The following is a 14,962-nucleotide window of genomic DNA, read 5'->3' as shown; positions in this document are numbered from 1 at the left end:
CAGCCCACAGCCACATCACCTTCCTCAGCCAGCCCCTATCACCTACCTCTGCCCCATCACCTTCCTCAGCCAGTTCACATGATCTTCCTCAGCCAGCCCCCATGGCCTTCCTCAGCCCCCATGATCTTCCTCAGCCCACAACACCTACCTCAGTCCACAGCCACATCACCTTCCTCAGCCAGCCCCTATCACCTTCCTCAGCCAGCCCCATCACCTTCCTCAGCCAGCCCCTATCACCTTCCTTAGCCCCCATCACCTTCCTCAGCCACCATCACTTTCCTCAGCCCCATCAGCACCCTCCGCCAGCCCGCATCACCGTCCTCGACCAGCCCCCATCACAGACAGATCCCAACTCTACACTCCTCCTGTCTGCCTGTTCGTCCTCACCCTCGCAGGTCCCGGCCGCCAGAGTCAGCAGTGCAGCATGTGCCCTGACTGCTCCCTGGAGGGCACCTAGATGCTGCCATTAGGCGTGTGTCCTCTCTACCAAAGCACGCACGGTGTCTGACATCACATGTCACTAAGGGGGTCATGCGGCCGCCACTCTGTCACTCTGTAGTGATTGTGACAGCCTCATTGTGTATGTGTATACTAAGAGCCGGTAGCCGGGAAATCACTGGGGCGGGCAGCAGGGAATCGGTGTGACCACAAAGGGATAGAACTGGCTGCGGGTGGCACTGACGGGCAGCAATGGCGCCCCTCCTCGGCCAGCGCCCCTGACGAGTGCCATCCTGGCCAATAGGAAGATACACCCGTTACTACGAGTACCTAAAATCAGCTTGCCTTAATGTCTAATATTTCCCTGACATTGACACAGGGACAGGCCATTCTATTGTACCCTCTATATACCTAAAATCACTACAGTAAGGCTAAGTAACAAGTCAGACTGTAATTGGTCTATAATATCCTGCAGGAGCACAGTGGCTGGGAGCAGCACGCAGCCACAGTCGTGGTTGTGACGTCGAAGGTTCATTCTTCAACTTGAATCTAGCAACTGCCCTGAGCTGAGTCTTTAAAGAGAGCCGGCTTGAAGCTTCTCTCCGTTGCCTAGGTAATAGCCAGGACGAGGCCTGACCCGCACGCGTCGCACAAGAAGAATATGACGTCACTTACCTGCACCTTTCCTCGTGTCGGTGGACTCGCAGTTGTCGTTGGGAGCGGAGCTGCCGCCTTCGGTGCTGCCGGGTAAGAGGAGGAGTGATAGGCGGGTGTGGAATCAGCCAGTGTCCGGTTACAGTGTGGCTGGGAGATTGGTGCGGTGTAACCACACAGGATAGTGAGTGTGACCTCTGTCAGCCTGCAGGACACGGTGCTGACTCCAGTCTGGCTGCACACACAGTAACCACTGGCTGCCTGTTATATATAATCTTTACATATATAACCCCTGTATATATTATTACACTATACTACAAAGAAATAATTCACATTTGTTCCTGCTCAATAGGAGCTTACACTGATTTCTATGGGTGCACTCTTGGGAACCTTATTGCAATCTGTGTGTTTTAGATCTCTAACATTAATGCCTAAAACTTTTATTATTTATCATTTAAATTTTTTAAATAAAACATCATTAGTAAAATAAGCAAAATGTAATTAAAATGAGTGCAAATAGAAAAATGTGTTATTTAAAAGGAAAAATTGTTCACTGCTTGTCACCTTAGTACAGTGATCCCCAAACTGGGTACTGCGGGGCACTTGCAGGGGTGCACGGGTTGGTGGTCTAGGGCCAAATCAAATTATTTACGGCCGATGTGATGGGCAGAACCAATGGTTTTGGTTGCCAGTGTGGACAAACCAAAGCACAACCACCGCATAACTGAATTAATGGATGACAAGTTATCAATGATACCCCTTTCACATCGCAAATGCGTCTCTGTCCCCGGAATTTTGAACACTGGTTCAATCTGGCTGCGACCTGGTCAGACTCCATTCACACTGCACCTTCGACCCGGGTAATTCCCGGGTTGGCCCCGATCACACTGAACCTGGGTCAGCCCTGTAAAACACTGTGGATGTCATTAAAAATGGACTTATTCAGGCTCACAAAGATAAGATGAGAAACGGGAATACAAGGGAGGGGTGGGGACTGTTCACAGCATTGCAGGAATCATGGCTGATGGATTACCACTGTGTAGCCTTGAGTTCTTGAGTGTTTGTGTTTTAGTGCCATTTGATTCAGCCAGTGAGAGCATGATGCAGCTTCTGACAGCATAGTGTACAGCTCCAGTTAGCCATCACTGTAATGACAGTAGTGGTATTAACCCCTTTCAGACTGCCAGAATGCTGCCTGTGTGTCTGACTGCTGACATCATCAAGTGAGAACCAGGAACATCCAATCAGCGTTGTTTGCTGAGTCCCGGGTTGGATAACCCAGGTAGAGCCTGTTGACACTACACTTCAACCCAGCTTGTTCCCGTGTTCAACCCTGTTTGATTGCAGGGTTGAAATGCCGAGTCGAGTCAGGATTTTTTTTGGTGGCACGTTCACACTGCACCTTGACCTGGGTCAACCCGGCAATATCCCGGTTTATTTTTGCGATGTGAAAGGGGTATAATTAAATACTTATTTTAACAATAGTAAATCATTTAATTTTGCTGGATTTCTCGAGAAACTTTTAGCCCAGGGAGCACTGAGAATATATATTGATTTTAACCCAGGGGAGCCATGAAAAAATTACTGGTACTCTAGGGCGCCGTGATTTAAGAAAGTTTGGGAACCTAGTGTTCATTCTAGCACCCTGCACATAATCAGTGAGGAGTGTATATTTTAATTTTGAAGAGCCAAATTTTATATATGACGTATTGCTACAGTAGCTATAGTGATACATCACGTCTAAAATGTTGCCCTTTAAAATTAAAATATGCCCTCACGGATTACTTACAGGGCGCTAGAATGAACACTAGGAACCACTGGCTTAGTATATTCCCTATATTGGGGTTAGTGCTGTATCCTCACAGGATTTACATAGTATATTTGTGGACTGTGGCAGTAAACTGGAGCACCTACAGGAAACCAATAATCTATACTAAGGAGCTGATTCAATTCAGTGCAAGTTAGTCCCAGAGCTATTCAATTCAGCGCGCTGTTTTGTCCGACTATTATAATTTAAGTTAGAGAATGTTGGTTCTCGTGACTTATCTTGTGTGTTTAGTCGCGAGAACCAGAATTCTCAGACTAAAGTGCGGGCTGTGAGCGCCGCGCTAAACCGACAAACAGCCTCATGGCCGGCGCTTTAGACTGACCCTCTGTACAGTTCGAGAAGAAATTCTTTAGTCGGCTTAACAACGCACTGAGTTTGAATAGCTCCGGGACCAAATTCCTGGCGCTATTCAACTCGCGCTGAATTGATTCGACCCCTAAGATCTTCTAATGGGTTTTATTTACATGGGTGCTAGATGTGTCGAATGTTCAGTAAATGCCAGGTTTTAAAGATTCGCCCTTGGAAGAATACAGTTCAGTGTTTTCCCCAGATTTTTTCTCCAGCCTGGTGGCACTATGAGGGAATGGGTAGGGCAGGCTAAAGCTGGCCACACACTAGACCAACTTACATCCAACCAGCCAACTAGTTGATTGGTTGGAATGAAAATCTGGTAAGGTATAAAAGTAATGACAATCAGCAATTTGCTCCCAAACACCGGAAACTGGACAAAAACTGTTGTTTGAACAAATTGTTTAGATCAAACATTTAACAAACTTATCTGAAGACCATTTTCATCTGTTTTCTGGCATTTAGGAGCAAATTGCTGATCATCATTTACTCCTATATGTTACCAGATTTTCATTCCAACCAATCAACTAGTTGGCTGGTTGGACAGATAATCTTTAGATGTGTGGCCAGCTTAAGGCTAGGTTCACATCAGAAAGACGTGTAATGAAAGGATATGTTGGGTGGCTTTACACACTGCACGGTCTGGTATACGACCCCGCAATATACCCTTCCATTCCGCATTCACTTACATGCCAGCCTGATCGGCCCATCTGAAATGCAGCACATCAGATGGGAAGACCCCACTGACGATGCATGTGAACGCACGATTGAGGGTACACTCTGAGCTATCCAGGTCGGAACAATAGATTGTCCATTATATCGCGTGATATGTACCCAGCCTAACACTTTGCAATGACAATAATGAAAAATGTGATACAAGTAGTTAGTGCCCACTTGCTGGCTGGACTGAACACAATTATATTAATTATAATGACTCTGGAGGTAATTGCAAGTAATGTGGAAGAGCACAATCAATTTGTGCAGCTGTAACGTGGAGAAGCCCTGGTTTTATTTTGTTATCCCTGCTACAACTCTTGTCAGATAAACTTCATCTTAGTCCCTAAATAATTTGGATAGCGAGTCACCAAGTATATAGGGGATCTATATATAGATGGCGAATATTCTTCCCACAGCTCTACCTGTCGCTCTTGTGCTACGTTACAATGAGCGGATATTGAATGAGGGATGGGATGGACGGTGAGTGGGAGGAATCGAATAAAGAGAGAACTGGTACTTGCTGCTGCACTCCATGACTGTCAATCATGGATTTTGAAACAGATTGATAGCTGGCTGTTGCACCCATGAAAAGAGCCCTGGGGAAAACACTGATTCAATTTCTATTGTGCATGCTTTATATGCAATTCTCACACACTGTTTGTTCAGTATTACAAAATACCAGCTACTAATACTCCAATCAAATCATGAAGTAAATTTGCTGTGATCTAGTGAGACATGGACCATTATTGATGTATTGCCTCAACAACTAAGTTCTGATGTGAAAATGATGTCTACTATGGATTTATTTTGTTTGATAGCTAAGATGAGCACATCTGCTTCTGCTGCATCAGTCACCACGGAGTCAGCAGTCTCTCCACCTGCAGAATGTCCCATGCACAAAAAGATGACCGGTATGTATTTCATTCCTATGTCCATGGGTAGTCTAAACAATAACTTCCTAGCCAGTTCTGGTCTTGTTAGAGAACATGCAGCAGTGTCTTAGACTGGGTCTTCAAAATTACTGATCACACCTACATGATGTTCAAAAGCGTTACATCTCAGTGAGCGTTCAGGTGCAGGAGTGAACATAGACACATGTCTGGTTGGATGTAATATGTTATAGCATATTTGAAAAATTTTATTTAACTGAGTTATACCTCTTTTACTCCTAAATTCCGGATCAGACCCGGAATTTAGCCGGTGCTGACCCAGGATTTTCCTGTGCCGGCGCCATTCACACCAGAGCCGGGTCTGCATAGACTCGGCGTTGAAGTGGACGCTTGGAGATTACGTTATCTCCCAGCGCCACTGAAGCCGGCCAATCGGCAGGCATGTGGTACGATCCAGGTCACTGTGACCCGGATCGCGCCGTTTACACAGCAGGCTTTCACTGGTCATTCCCGTGTTAAACCCTGCTAGTTACCTGGGTTGGATTGCCGGGTCACTCATCCTGGGAATCCAACCCTGTCCCCTTTTACACCAAGGAGCTACCTGGGTTAATCCTGCAATAACCTGGGTTTTAGTTCTGGTGTAAAAGGAGTATTAATAATACCTACTGTCAGAGGTTAGACTGACCACATGCTGCTGTAGTGAGCATCAAACTATGTTATAACACTGCACGATTCTGATGCACACATACATTTCTATTTCTCCACCTGTAATGTTAACATGGAACAGAAAACCAGGGGATAAAAATGACTGACTTGTTGTTTCATTATTGTAAATAAGAGGTTCCAGATGGAACCATTACACTTAATGACCAATGCCGCTGATAATAAATAATTTAAATGACTGCGTCTATGGTATGAGCAGTGGTAACTCAGTGATTGATGGGTAACTCCACACAGATTGCAGATGCTGCACTGTGTAATAATGATTATTATTAATAATAATAATAGTAATGTCCCCTCTCCAAATCCTCCATTAGCCCCATTGCTAGACATGAGTGGGGTTCCTGTGTTTTAGTGGAGTCCAGCCCCAGGCCTCTTCCCAATACACAAAACAGGTTTTCTTTTTTCTTTAATTACCCACATAACATCACAATACACTAATAAAATACCCCTTCCCAGGACCCTTCGTTAAGCATTTTAGTCAGAAACCGGAAACAAACAAAAATACTTTGGAAAAGTCCAAATAAAAAAAATATATATATCTACTCACTCAAGAAGTACAACTGCTGGTTACAATTGGTATTCCTCCTGGGCTCTCCTGCAATGCCAGCCAAATACAGGCAGCTGGCATGGGTAACCAGTAGTGTTTGGCTGCGATTGCTCTTTGTGATTGGGTAGTTTTTTTTTTTAATGATGATTCTTCTGGGTCCTCACAATTACCACTCCATGGGTCCCGACATTTACTGATGAACCTGACCCCAAGAGTATTTCACAGTAGTGTGAATAGCCAATGAGTAGAGGGATGGGGCAGGGATGCTATATTTTGTAGCCCCTCTGCCCATAGATGTACCAACCAGGACACACAATGTAACTTGTAGAGTACAGCATACAAGCTTTGTTTCATTCATCTGACGTGTGGTTTTTGTTGTTGGCAGGAGAATGTATTCCAGGGAATTTTAATACTATGCTTTGTTAAGCACAGGTGATGCATTTTGCTTCCTTAAAGAGTCAGCGCACATTACATTAATGAAGTGTCATATTAAATGGTACTTTACGGCTTGTTAAATCTGTAGCTTTGGGGTTTATTTATCATTTGGGTCAGGTACAGTAGGTTTTTGTTTACCACTTGGTTCAGGTAAATGGTGGTTTTAGTTAGGCTTATCTTGCATTTGCTATCACTCTTTAAGTTCTTGCGAGTGGGTAGTAACGATGGGAGTAAACTGACCTGCTTGCACAAATCATGTCTGGTGGACGAAGGAGGTTCTCACAATTACTTTTTCTTATTTTTGTAAAACTACAGGCTGTCCAATGCACAAAGAGGTTCCACAGAATGCTGATATCCAGAACTGCTCGGGGCCAGCACATCAAGAAAGAGCCTATGAATATGTCCAGTGTCCCATGAGATCTGGCAGCAAAGATGATATTGATCCCAGCAATATGGTAAGACACTACTTAGCAGAAGGCGTTTTGGAATATCCTTTACTTAAAACACTCAATAAGCAGTTTCATATTTATAAATGATTGTTTTTTTCTGTAAATGTTTTCTATTATGTTTAATGCTGAAAATAGTTTCAGGTTTTAATACCTTGGTTTTACTTGACTCCTGACTTTGCGGAGTACTTTGTTCCATATAAAGTTAAAATGCTATAGTACAGCATTAATTAGTCCAGTCTACTTATGGTAAGAGTTGGCGTGTCATTGGTTAATGCAGTTTCTCTATTTGTAGCCTATGTGAATTTTTCGTATACAAATGGTGGTATAACAGTATGTGATCATTCTATACACAACTGTGTTCTTATCTCTGCAGATGCCTCCTCCAAACCAGACTCCAGCCACAGATCAGCCATTTCCTCTTTCCGTAGCCCGAGAAGAATCCAATATTCCTCGCGCTAACTCTGGAAAAAATTGGGTTTATCCATCACCGCAGATGTTCTGGAATGCAATGCTGAGGAAAGGGTGGGTTGTACAAAATGTCCCTTGATTTCGATTTTGGCTCCCTAGATTACCACTGACATCACTATGTGTTTGTAACTTGGTGTTATTTACTATCAATGTGGAAATGTGCATCCACTTGTGATATTTCATCAATCAACTGCAAGTTAGATAATCAAATGTCTGATTAATTTCTACTTGATCTTGCACATTAACCCTTTTGCTCTGTATCTGTAAAGAACTCAGTTTTCAAATACACTTGTTTTATGTATATAAGTAGTGATATATACCGTGTTTCCCCGATAATAAGACACTGTCTTATTTTTTTTTTTTGGTCCAAAAAACACACTAGGGCTTATTTTCGGGGTAGGGCTTATTTAATTTAACATTGACAGCAATTTCAATGTGCCTCTCTCCTCCCCTGTTGAATGCAGCCTGTGCCTCTCCAGCCCCCCCCCCCTGTTGATGAATACAGCCTGTGCGTCTCCAGCCCACCCCCCCCCCCCCCCATCCCGGCGTTGAACTCAGCCTGTCCCTCTCCCTGTTGAACTTACCTTTACAACAAGAAGTCCACCTTCAGAGTCGCGCCTTCCTCCACGATCCGCGGCTCCTCCGTTGTCCACCTTCAGAGGCGCGCCGTGACTTCATGACGTCACGCGCGCTGAAAGCTTGTTTTGCAGTCTGAGTACGTTCCTGTAAGCTGGTGGAGGAGCGGGCCGGGCAGCATCTTCCAGCTCTTTCATTTACTGCAGTACCGGATTTCATGCGGGGGGCAGAGCTGGGTGCATATTAGTGTAGTGCAGGGACCGGGAAAAATTTAGATTTTATTAGGTCTTACTTTCGGGGTAGGGCTTATTTTGGGCCATTCATCAATAGTAAGGATAGGGCTTATTTTCGGGGTAGGTCTAATTATCGGGGAAACACGGTAGGTCATAGTTATGACCTCTAGTTATGGATTGCTGGGTAATGACATGTAAAGGGGAGGCATCCCGGGTATTGGCATGTGGAGGGGAGGCATCCCGGGTATTTGCATGTGGAGGGGAGGCATCCCGGCTATTGGCATGTGGAGGGGAGGCATCCCGGCTATTGGCATGTGGAGGGGAGGCATCCCGGCTATTGGCATGTGGAGGGGAGGCATCCCGGCTATTGGCATGTGGAGGGGAGGCATCCCGGCTATTGGCATGTGGAGGGGAGGCAACCCGGCTATTGGCATGTGGAGGGGAGGCATCCCGGCTATTGGCATGTGGAGGGGAGGCATCCCGGCTATTGGCATGTGAAGGGGAGGCATCCCGGCTATTGGCATGTGAAGGGGAGGCATCCCGGCTATTGGCATGTGAAGGGGAGGCATCCCGGCTATTGGCATCTGAAGGGGAGGCATCCCAGCTATTGGCATCTGAAGGGGAGGCATCCCGGGTATTGGCATCTGAAGGGGAGGCATCCCGGGTATTGGCATCTGAAGGGGAGGCATCCCGGGTATTGGCATCTGAAGGGGAGGCATCCCGGGTATTGGCATCTGAAGGGGAGGCATCCCGGGTATTGGCATCTGAAGGGGAGGCATCCCGGGTATTGGCATCTGAAGGGGAGGGATCCCGGGTATTGGCATCTGAAGGGGAGGCATCCCGGGTATTGGCATCTGAAGGGGAGGCATCCCGGGTATTGGTATACTAAGGGGTAGCATGCCCGGCAATGGTAGGTAAAGTGGTGCCAATCCTTTTAATGGTATGTAAAAGGTTGGCATCCTGGGTATGGTATTTAAAGGGGTGGCATATGGGGTAACTGTATTCAAAGGGATGGCATGGGATCTGAAAGCTGAATTTTACATTACTGTGGTTCTGCCTTTCAGGTGGAAATGGAAGGAGGATGATCTTAAACCCGACGATATGAACAATATCATTAAGATTCATAATCAAAATAATGAGCAGGCCTGGTCTGAAATTCTGAAATGGGAGGCGCTCCATGCCAAGTAAGATTCCTTCTATTACTTCAGTGTAAGTGGGGTAGTTACACTAATAATGTGAGTTTATTACAAATCTGTATGTTACTTGCTCAGCTTTGATAAGTAAAGTATTTGTTACCAGCAACAGAAAAAGGTGTACATGCAACAATGTTATTTTCATAAAGGGAGCTTTTATATTTGTACATAGACTTCTATTCTCTAGCTATGAGATCAGCTGCAATTGTAGTGTGCCTTAATATCTAGAAAGGCTGCAAAATATTTCCTATATTTTTCGCTATTAAAGATGGGACTTCTGTTATTTTTATCTAGTTCTTTAGTCTGGTATTTACTTTAATCTAGTTTGCAATTGAACTCCAAATATTTCTGGCCCCGTGTTCAAGTAATGCTGGGGCTGTCAGTTCAGAATGACTAGGAAAGGTGGGGAGTTTGACTGGGGCGGTACACCTGTCAAACCGTAACGCAGGTGTCCTAAGGCGAGCTCAGGGAGGACAGAAACTTCCCATGGAGCAGAAGGGCATATATATAATTATATGCAGCAATCTGGCTCTGGCCTGGATGCTTGTCACTGACATTTGGGAGACAATAAATAAAACGGAAGCCCAGTCACGTAGTGGTTAGTGCTGCTGTTATATTATTAGATGGTGTTGGTAAGGTAGGTGTCATATTAATACAAATTTTAAGCAAATGCTTTTACAACACATTTTACAACCAAGATTAACCACTTTACTGGTTAATATTTTTCTCTAAAAATGAACCCAAAATGTATTTTTTTTAAATAATGTAAATAATAGCCATTTAAACCTGATTAAGTAGAATTTTATTTATTTTTAAACAAGTATACATAGGTTTCAATAGAATTATACTTAATCAAGTGTACATAGCCATTATTTACATAATTTTTTTACTGTGCAGAATTACTCCTTGTAAGACTCTCTGCAAGAGCAGCCAGCTAACAGCAGAGTGTGAGCGTTCATGAGGATAGCCCATCACTGCTGCAGCTGCCTCGGAGAACCTTGAGCACTGTGAGGCTAGGTCTGGCTGCAGCCGTGGGTGGGCAATTGCCTGTTCACTGTGGCTGGGGAGGGAACTGGAGAGGAAGCAGAGGGGCCGCCACAGTGTTCTGAGCCTGACAGTTTCCAGGAGCCTCCAGTGGGTGCTTCTGACACTGTCACATCAGATGTGACCGTGTCACGGAAAGTTCAGCTCATATGCGACCACGCCAGGCAAGTGGCTAACAACTGCTGAAGACGTACGGTGTAACAGCTTCAGGTTATAACACGTCTCTCTACTTTGTAGGGAATGTCCCTGTGGTCCCAGCCTGGTTCGCTTTGGTGGTAAAGCAAAGGAATATTCTCCCAGGGCACGAATCCGATCGTGGATGGGGTAAGGTTTTGTTTCTTTACATTTATTTTTTTTTCTTTTATATATCACAAATTTGTTCTAACTCTTTCCTTTCCTGTACTGTAGCTATGAACTCCCCTTTGATCGTCATGATTGGATTGTAGATCGTTGTGGACTGGAAGTCCGATATGTCATTGATTACTACGATGGAGGAGAAGTAGATAAGGATTATAAATTCTCAATCTTAGATGTCCGCCCTGCGTTTGACTCCATGACTGCTGTCTGGGACAGGATGAAAGTGACCTGGTGGCGCTGGACCTCTTAATCTATTAACTAACAAGAATTGTCAATCATCTAAAGACTCCACTAACTATACAGAGCTTTATTGCAGTGTGTTACATATATAGAAAAGAAAATTGCTGATCAGTATTTAAATAATGCAATGTACATTGCAAAAATGACTAAAAAAAAAAAAATTAATAAAAACCTTAAAACCTAAGACACTTTTATCTTCTCTCTTTGGGTAGGATGCAATTAGCCACGAAAATTACCATGCGAGGAAATGTGGTAGTAGCCTTGGACTTTTACGCCTGCAGCTATTCAATTATAAGCCCTTTTCCTTGCGTGGTAAATCCACGGCTAACATATGTTAAGCCAGGGATTCCAGGACAAGTGCTTGGAGCTATGGGTTAACGTGTTTGCGCCACCCGAGAGAAGGATACTTGATGCAGATTTCTGTTTGAGCCTCCTTCATGCTCGGACTGAAAGCCTCGTTAGGTCTAGCCTGCAGGCTGTTGCTGGCTACAATTGAATAGCCTCTGCGTTAGCTGCAGTTCATTAACTGAACTAATTGAATCCGGATCTTTTTTTTACCTGTTGAGGATGTTTTCCCGAACTATTCTAGAAAATCAGTAACCCAGGGACTAGCAGACACTGCCCGTTGTACTGGGTCATAGAAGTTGGATGCTATAGAATAGAATTGTGGTCATGTCAGTCTTGGATACTGTACACATATTACCAGATGAGTATAAACAGAATTTCTCCCATCACAGGTCCTCCTGTTGTACAACGTTTTATGGCATCATATAGCCAGTATGCATCAAGAGATGACAAAAAATTTCCAGTCTATGACACGTGGTATAGTGCAGGGGTCGGGTAACTTTTTTACCTTTTACCCCAAAATATATTTAGATACACAGACGTTACCCCCTTGATTTGAAAGGAAGGAAATCATATAGTAGTGCCTCATTAGTTATGCCCCTGTAGTGTCGCTTGTACAAAAAAAAACACTTTCCTTAATCCCCGCTCCTGCATCCACCGCCGTCCTGTATGCCCGGCTGCTCCTCGGAACTATGGAAGAGACGTCATGATGTCTCTCCCATAGTGCGCATGGAGAAAGCCGGAAGTTGGAGTTCAGAAGAGAAACTCCAGCCTCCGGCTAACGCGGCGCTGCAGGGAAGGAGCCGGGCGCCCACTGGTAATAACATCTCAGCGGGAGTCCGGCATAGAGCCTCCCTGCGGCCCAGCCGGGCATACATATGATTCATTCTGTATTCTAGAATGATTCATATGCATGCCCGGTTGTCCGTCCATTACCCCCAGGAATTTAATTTTTACCCCATGTGGGGTAATTTACCCCTGTTCCCTGACCACTGGTATAGTGAATGCCTAGTAACCACACAATGGGTGACGTTTGTGCCACAATGGCAGGCTGAACTAGCAGGACCTCTATTTCCAGGCTGACATCCTATCTGTCACTTTGAAATGCATCGAATCCCCAAATTTTAAATTTTGGGGGCAACTGCACCATATGTGGGATATCCGCCCCTTCTGCACAGTATACCTAATACTATAGCTGGCACCCGTTACTATTATTACCTTATGGCTAGTAAAGGAAAATGTGTTTAACTTTGGCAGAAGAACCAGGGAGAATCCATTGCTCACAGAAGACAGACTATGCAATTACTTTCTCACTTATGGTTTATACACCTTTCTTACTCTTTATAATCAGTACTGCCAGTGTTCTCCCCAGAATCATTTTCCAGATTGAACACCCTTATATTAATTACAAAGACTGGTATTACCAGCTATGTGGAAGAGCACATTAAATGTGTGCAGGTCTAACACATGCAGTAGCGCAGATGAGCTGTTATTTTGTTCTTCCTGCTTTACCTCTGTGTCAGCGAAACTTCATTTTAGAAGGGATGAAATTGCCCATAGCAACCACAAGGCTGATAGCTAGCGCTTGTCAAGTACTAGTCTATATAAAATGATAGGTAGCTGCTATGGGCAACTTCTCCACTTTTTAGATTGCATTATACATTTCAACGCCAGTCCCTAAATAATTTGAATAGTGAGTCACTATGTATACAGAGGAACAATGTACAGAAAATCTGAGAGCACTGAGTAATAATGCAGGAGACAAAGAATACAGGTGCACACTCCGAGTACTAAGAACAATGATAGTCAAAATAATCCTGATATACTCCATTTTAAATGTAGAGTTTAAGAGAGGTTCTTAGTACAGCCATGGCCAAAAGGTGTGAGAATTACGCAAGTATTGGTTTTCACAAAGTTTGCTGCTTCAGTGTTTTTAGACCTTTTTGTCAGATGTTACTATGGTATACTGAAGTAAAATTACAAGCATTTCATAAGTGTCAAAGGCTTTTATTGATAATTACTTTAAGTTTATGCAGAGTCAGTATTTGCAGTGTTGACCCTTCTTTTTCAAGACCTCTGCAATTCGCCCTGGCATGCTGTCAATCAACTTCTGGGCCACATACTGACTGATGGCCGCCCATTCTTGCCTAATCAATGCTTGGAGTTTATCAGAATTTGTGGGTTTTTGTTTGCCCACCCGCCTCTTGAGGATTGACTACAAGTTCTCAATGGGTTTAAGGTCTGGGAAGTTTCCTGACCATGGAATCAAAATTTCGATGTTTTGTTCCCCAAGCCACTTAGTTATCACTTATGCCTTATGGCAAGGTGCTCCATCATGCTGGAAAAGGTATTGTTCCTCACCAAACTGTTCTTGGATGGTTGGGAGAAGTTGCTTTTGGAGGAATTTTTGGTACCATTCTTTATTCATGGTTGTGTTCTTAGGCAAAATTGTGAGTGATCCCACTCCTTGGCTGAGAAGCAACCCCACACATGAATGGTCTCAGGATGCTTTACTTTTGGAGGATGGCCTAGTGTCAAGAAGGGCAGCAAAGAAGCCACTTCTCTCCAGGAAAATCATCATGGACAGACTGATTTTCTTCAAAAGGTACAGGGATTGGACTACTGAGGACTGGGGTAAAGGTATTTTCTCTGATGAATCCCTTTTATGAATGCCCCTTAATCTCTAAAGTGAAATAACTGCTTTCCAGTCCAATCGTGTGGTTCCAAAGCACAGAAAGTTATATTATTCAAGAAGAGGTATAACACTCTTTGATCTAAACAATTAGCGCAAAAAGCAAGTAAATACAAAGGTACAAACCAATACATACGCGTGCGCACTGGATCCAGTCTCCAGCCATCACTCCTGACGTCTGGGGTCACTTGGGCATGACTGAATACTAGCTAAAGTACACAAGCTGTATACCTTACAACAAGATAATAGTCACCCCAGCACAATAAGATACACAATAACCGCAGCAAATATTTCCTAAATGTCCGTGGTAAAGTTCAAAGTCTAATTGTAAAGAAGGCGAGGTTTTTCCTTAAACTCCAACAAGGGTTAGAATTGTAGAGAAGTCTTCACACTCCCATGTGTTACGTCAGTTCATATAATAAAGAGGTAGAAGGACTACCATAGTGTAGTAACTTTTAATAAAGTAACAATCATATAAAATATATAAATTAAAATCCACCAAAGCATATAAAAAGTACAATCCAGGAGGTGGGAATTGTTGCAGAGGCATTGGAGTTTGCTGAGATATCACGGAATCCGGTTCCCAGGAAGTGCTATATGAGCGACTTTAGGTGTATTCTGTACACCCACACCATCTGGTACGCCTTGAATCTTTTTATATGCTTTGGTGGATTTTATTTAGGAAACATTTGCTGCAGTTATTGTGTATCTTATTGCGCTGGGGTGACTATTATCTTGTTGTATATATGTTTATTGGGTATTTATAGGGATTACCTATTGTTACC

The 14,962-nt window shown here is 43.9% G+C and overlaps 1 protein-coding gene across 3 annotated transcripts; it reads left to right on the top strand.

The window, feature by feature from the left end:
- The first annotated feature begins 1,020 nt into the window (after positions 1 to 1,020).
- Positions 1,021 to 11,471, top strand: HCCS (holocytochrome c synthase). Of its 3 annotated transcripts, none has more exons than XM_088446807.1 (7): positions 1,021 to 1,169; positions 4,803 to 4,896; positions 6,896 to 7,035; positions 7,403 to 7,551; positions 9,371 to 9,490; positions 10,781 to 10,867; positions 10,952 to 11,471. In XM_088446807.1, the coding sequence occupies exons 2-7, from the start codon at positions 4,809 to 4,811 to the stop codon at positions 11,148 to 11,150; spliced, it is 783 nt and encodes a 260-aa protein (XP_088302933.1). In that variant the 5' UTR covers positions 1,021 to 1,169; positions 4,803 to 4,808; the 3' UTR covers positions 11,151 to 11,471. The 3 variants fall into 3 exon arrangements, with proteins under 3 accessions (XP_088302933.1, XP_088302932.1, XP_088302934.1); XM_088446806.1 differs by having other exon boundaries at positions 1,022 to 1,185; positions 4,804 to 4,896; positions 10,952 to 11,466; XM_088446808.1 differs by lacking the exon at positions 1,021 to 1,169 and adding an exon at positions 1,203 to 1,276 and having other exon boundaries at positions 4,804 to 4,896.
- Positions 11,472 to 14,962: the final 3,491 nt, after the last annotated feature.

The sequence above is a fragment of the Taudactylus pleione genome, unplaced genomic scaffold (genome assembly GCF_031769625.1).
Source record: "Taudactylus pleione unplaced genomic scaffold, aTauple2 ptg000406l, whole genome shotgun sequence".
NCBI classification, from domain to species: domain Eukaryota; kingdom Metazoa; phylum Chordata; class Amphibia; order Anura; family Myobatrachidae; genus Taudactylus; species Taudactylus pleione.
The sequence above is the reverse complement of the archived record's forward strand: the minus strand, read 5'-3'. Positions and strand labels throughout refer to the sequence as shown.

Coding starts and splice junctions, on each gene's coding strand:
- HCCS (XM_088446807.1), top strand. CDS start 4,809: ATGAGCACATCTGCTTCTGCTGCATCAGTCACCACGGAGTCAGCAGTC. Junction 4,897..6,895: donor CATGCACAAAAAGATGACCG/GTATGTATTTCA, acceptor GTAAAACTACAG/GCTGTCCAATGCACAAAGAG. Junction 7,036..7,402: donor ATATTGATCCCAGCAATATG/GTAAGACACTAC, acceptor TTATCTCTGCAG/ATGCCTCCTCCAAACCAGAC.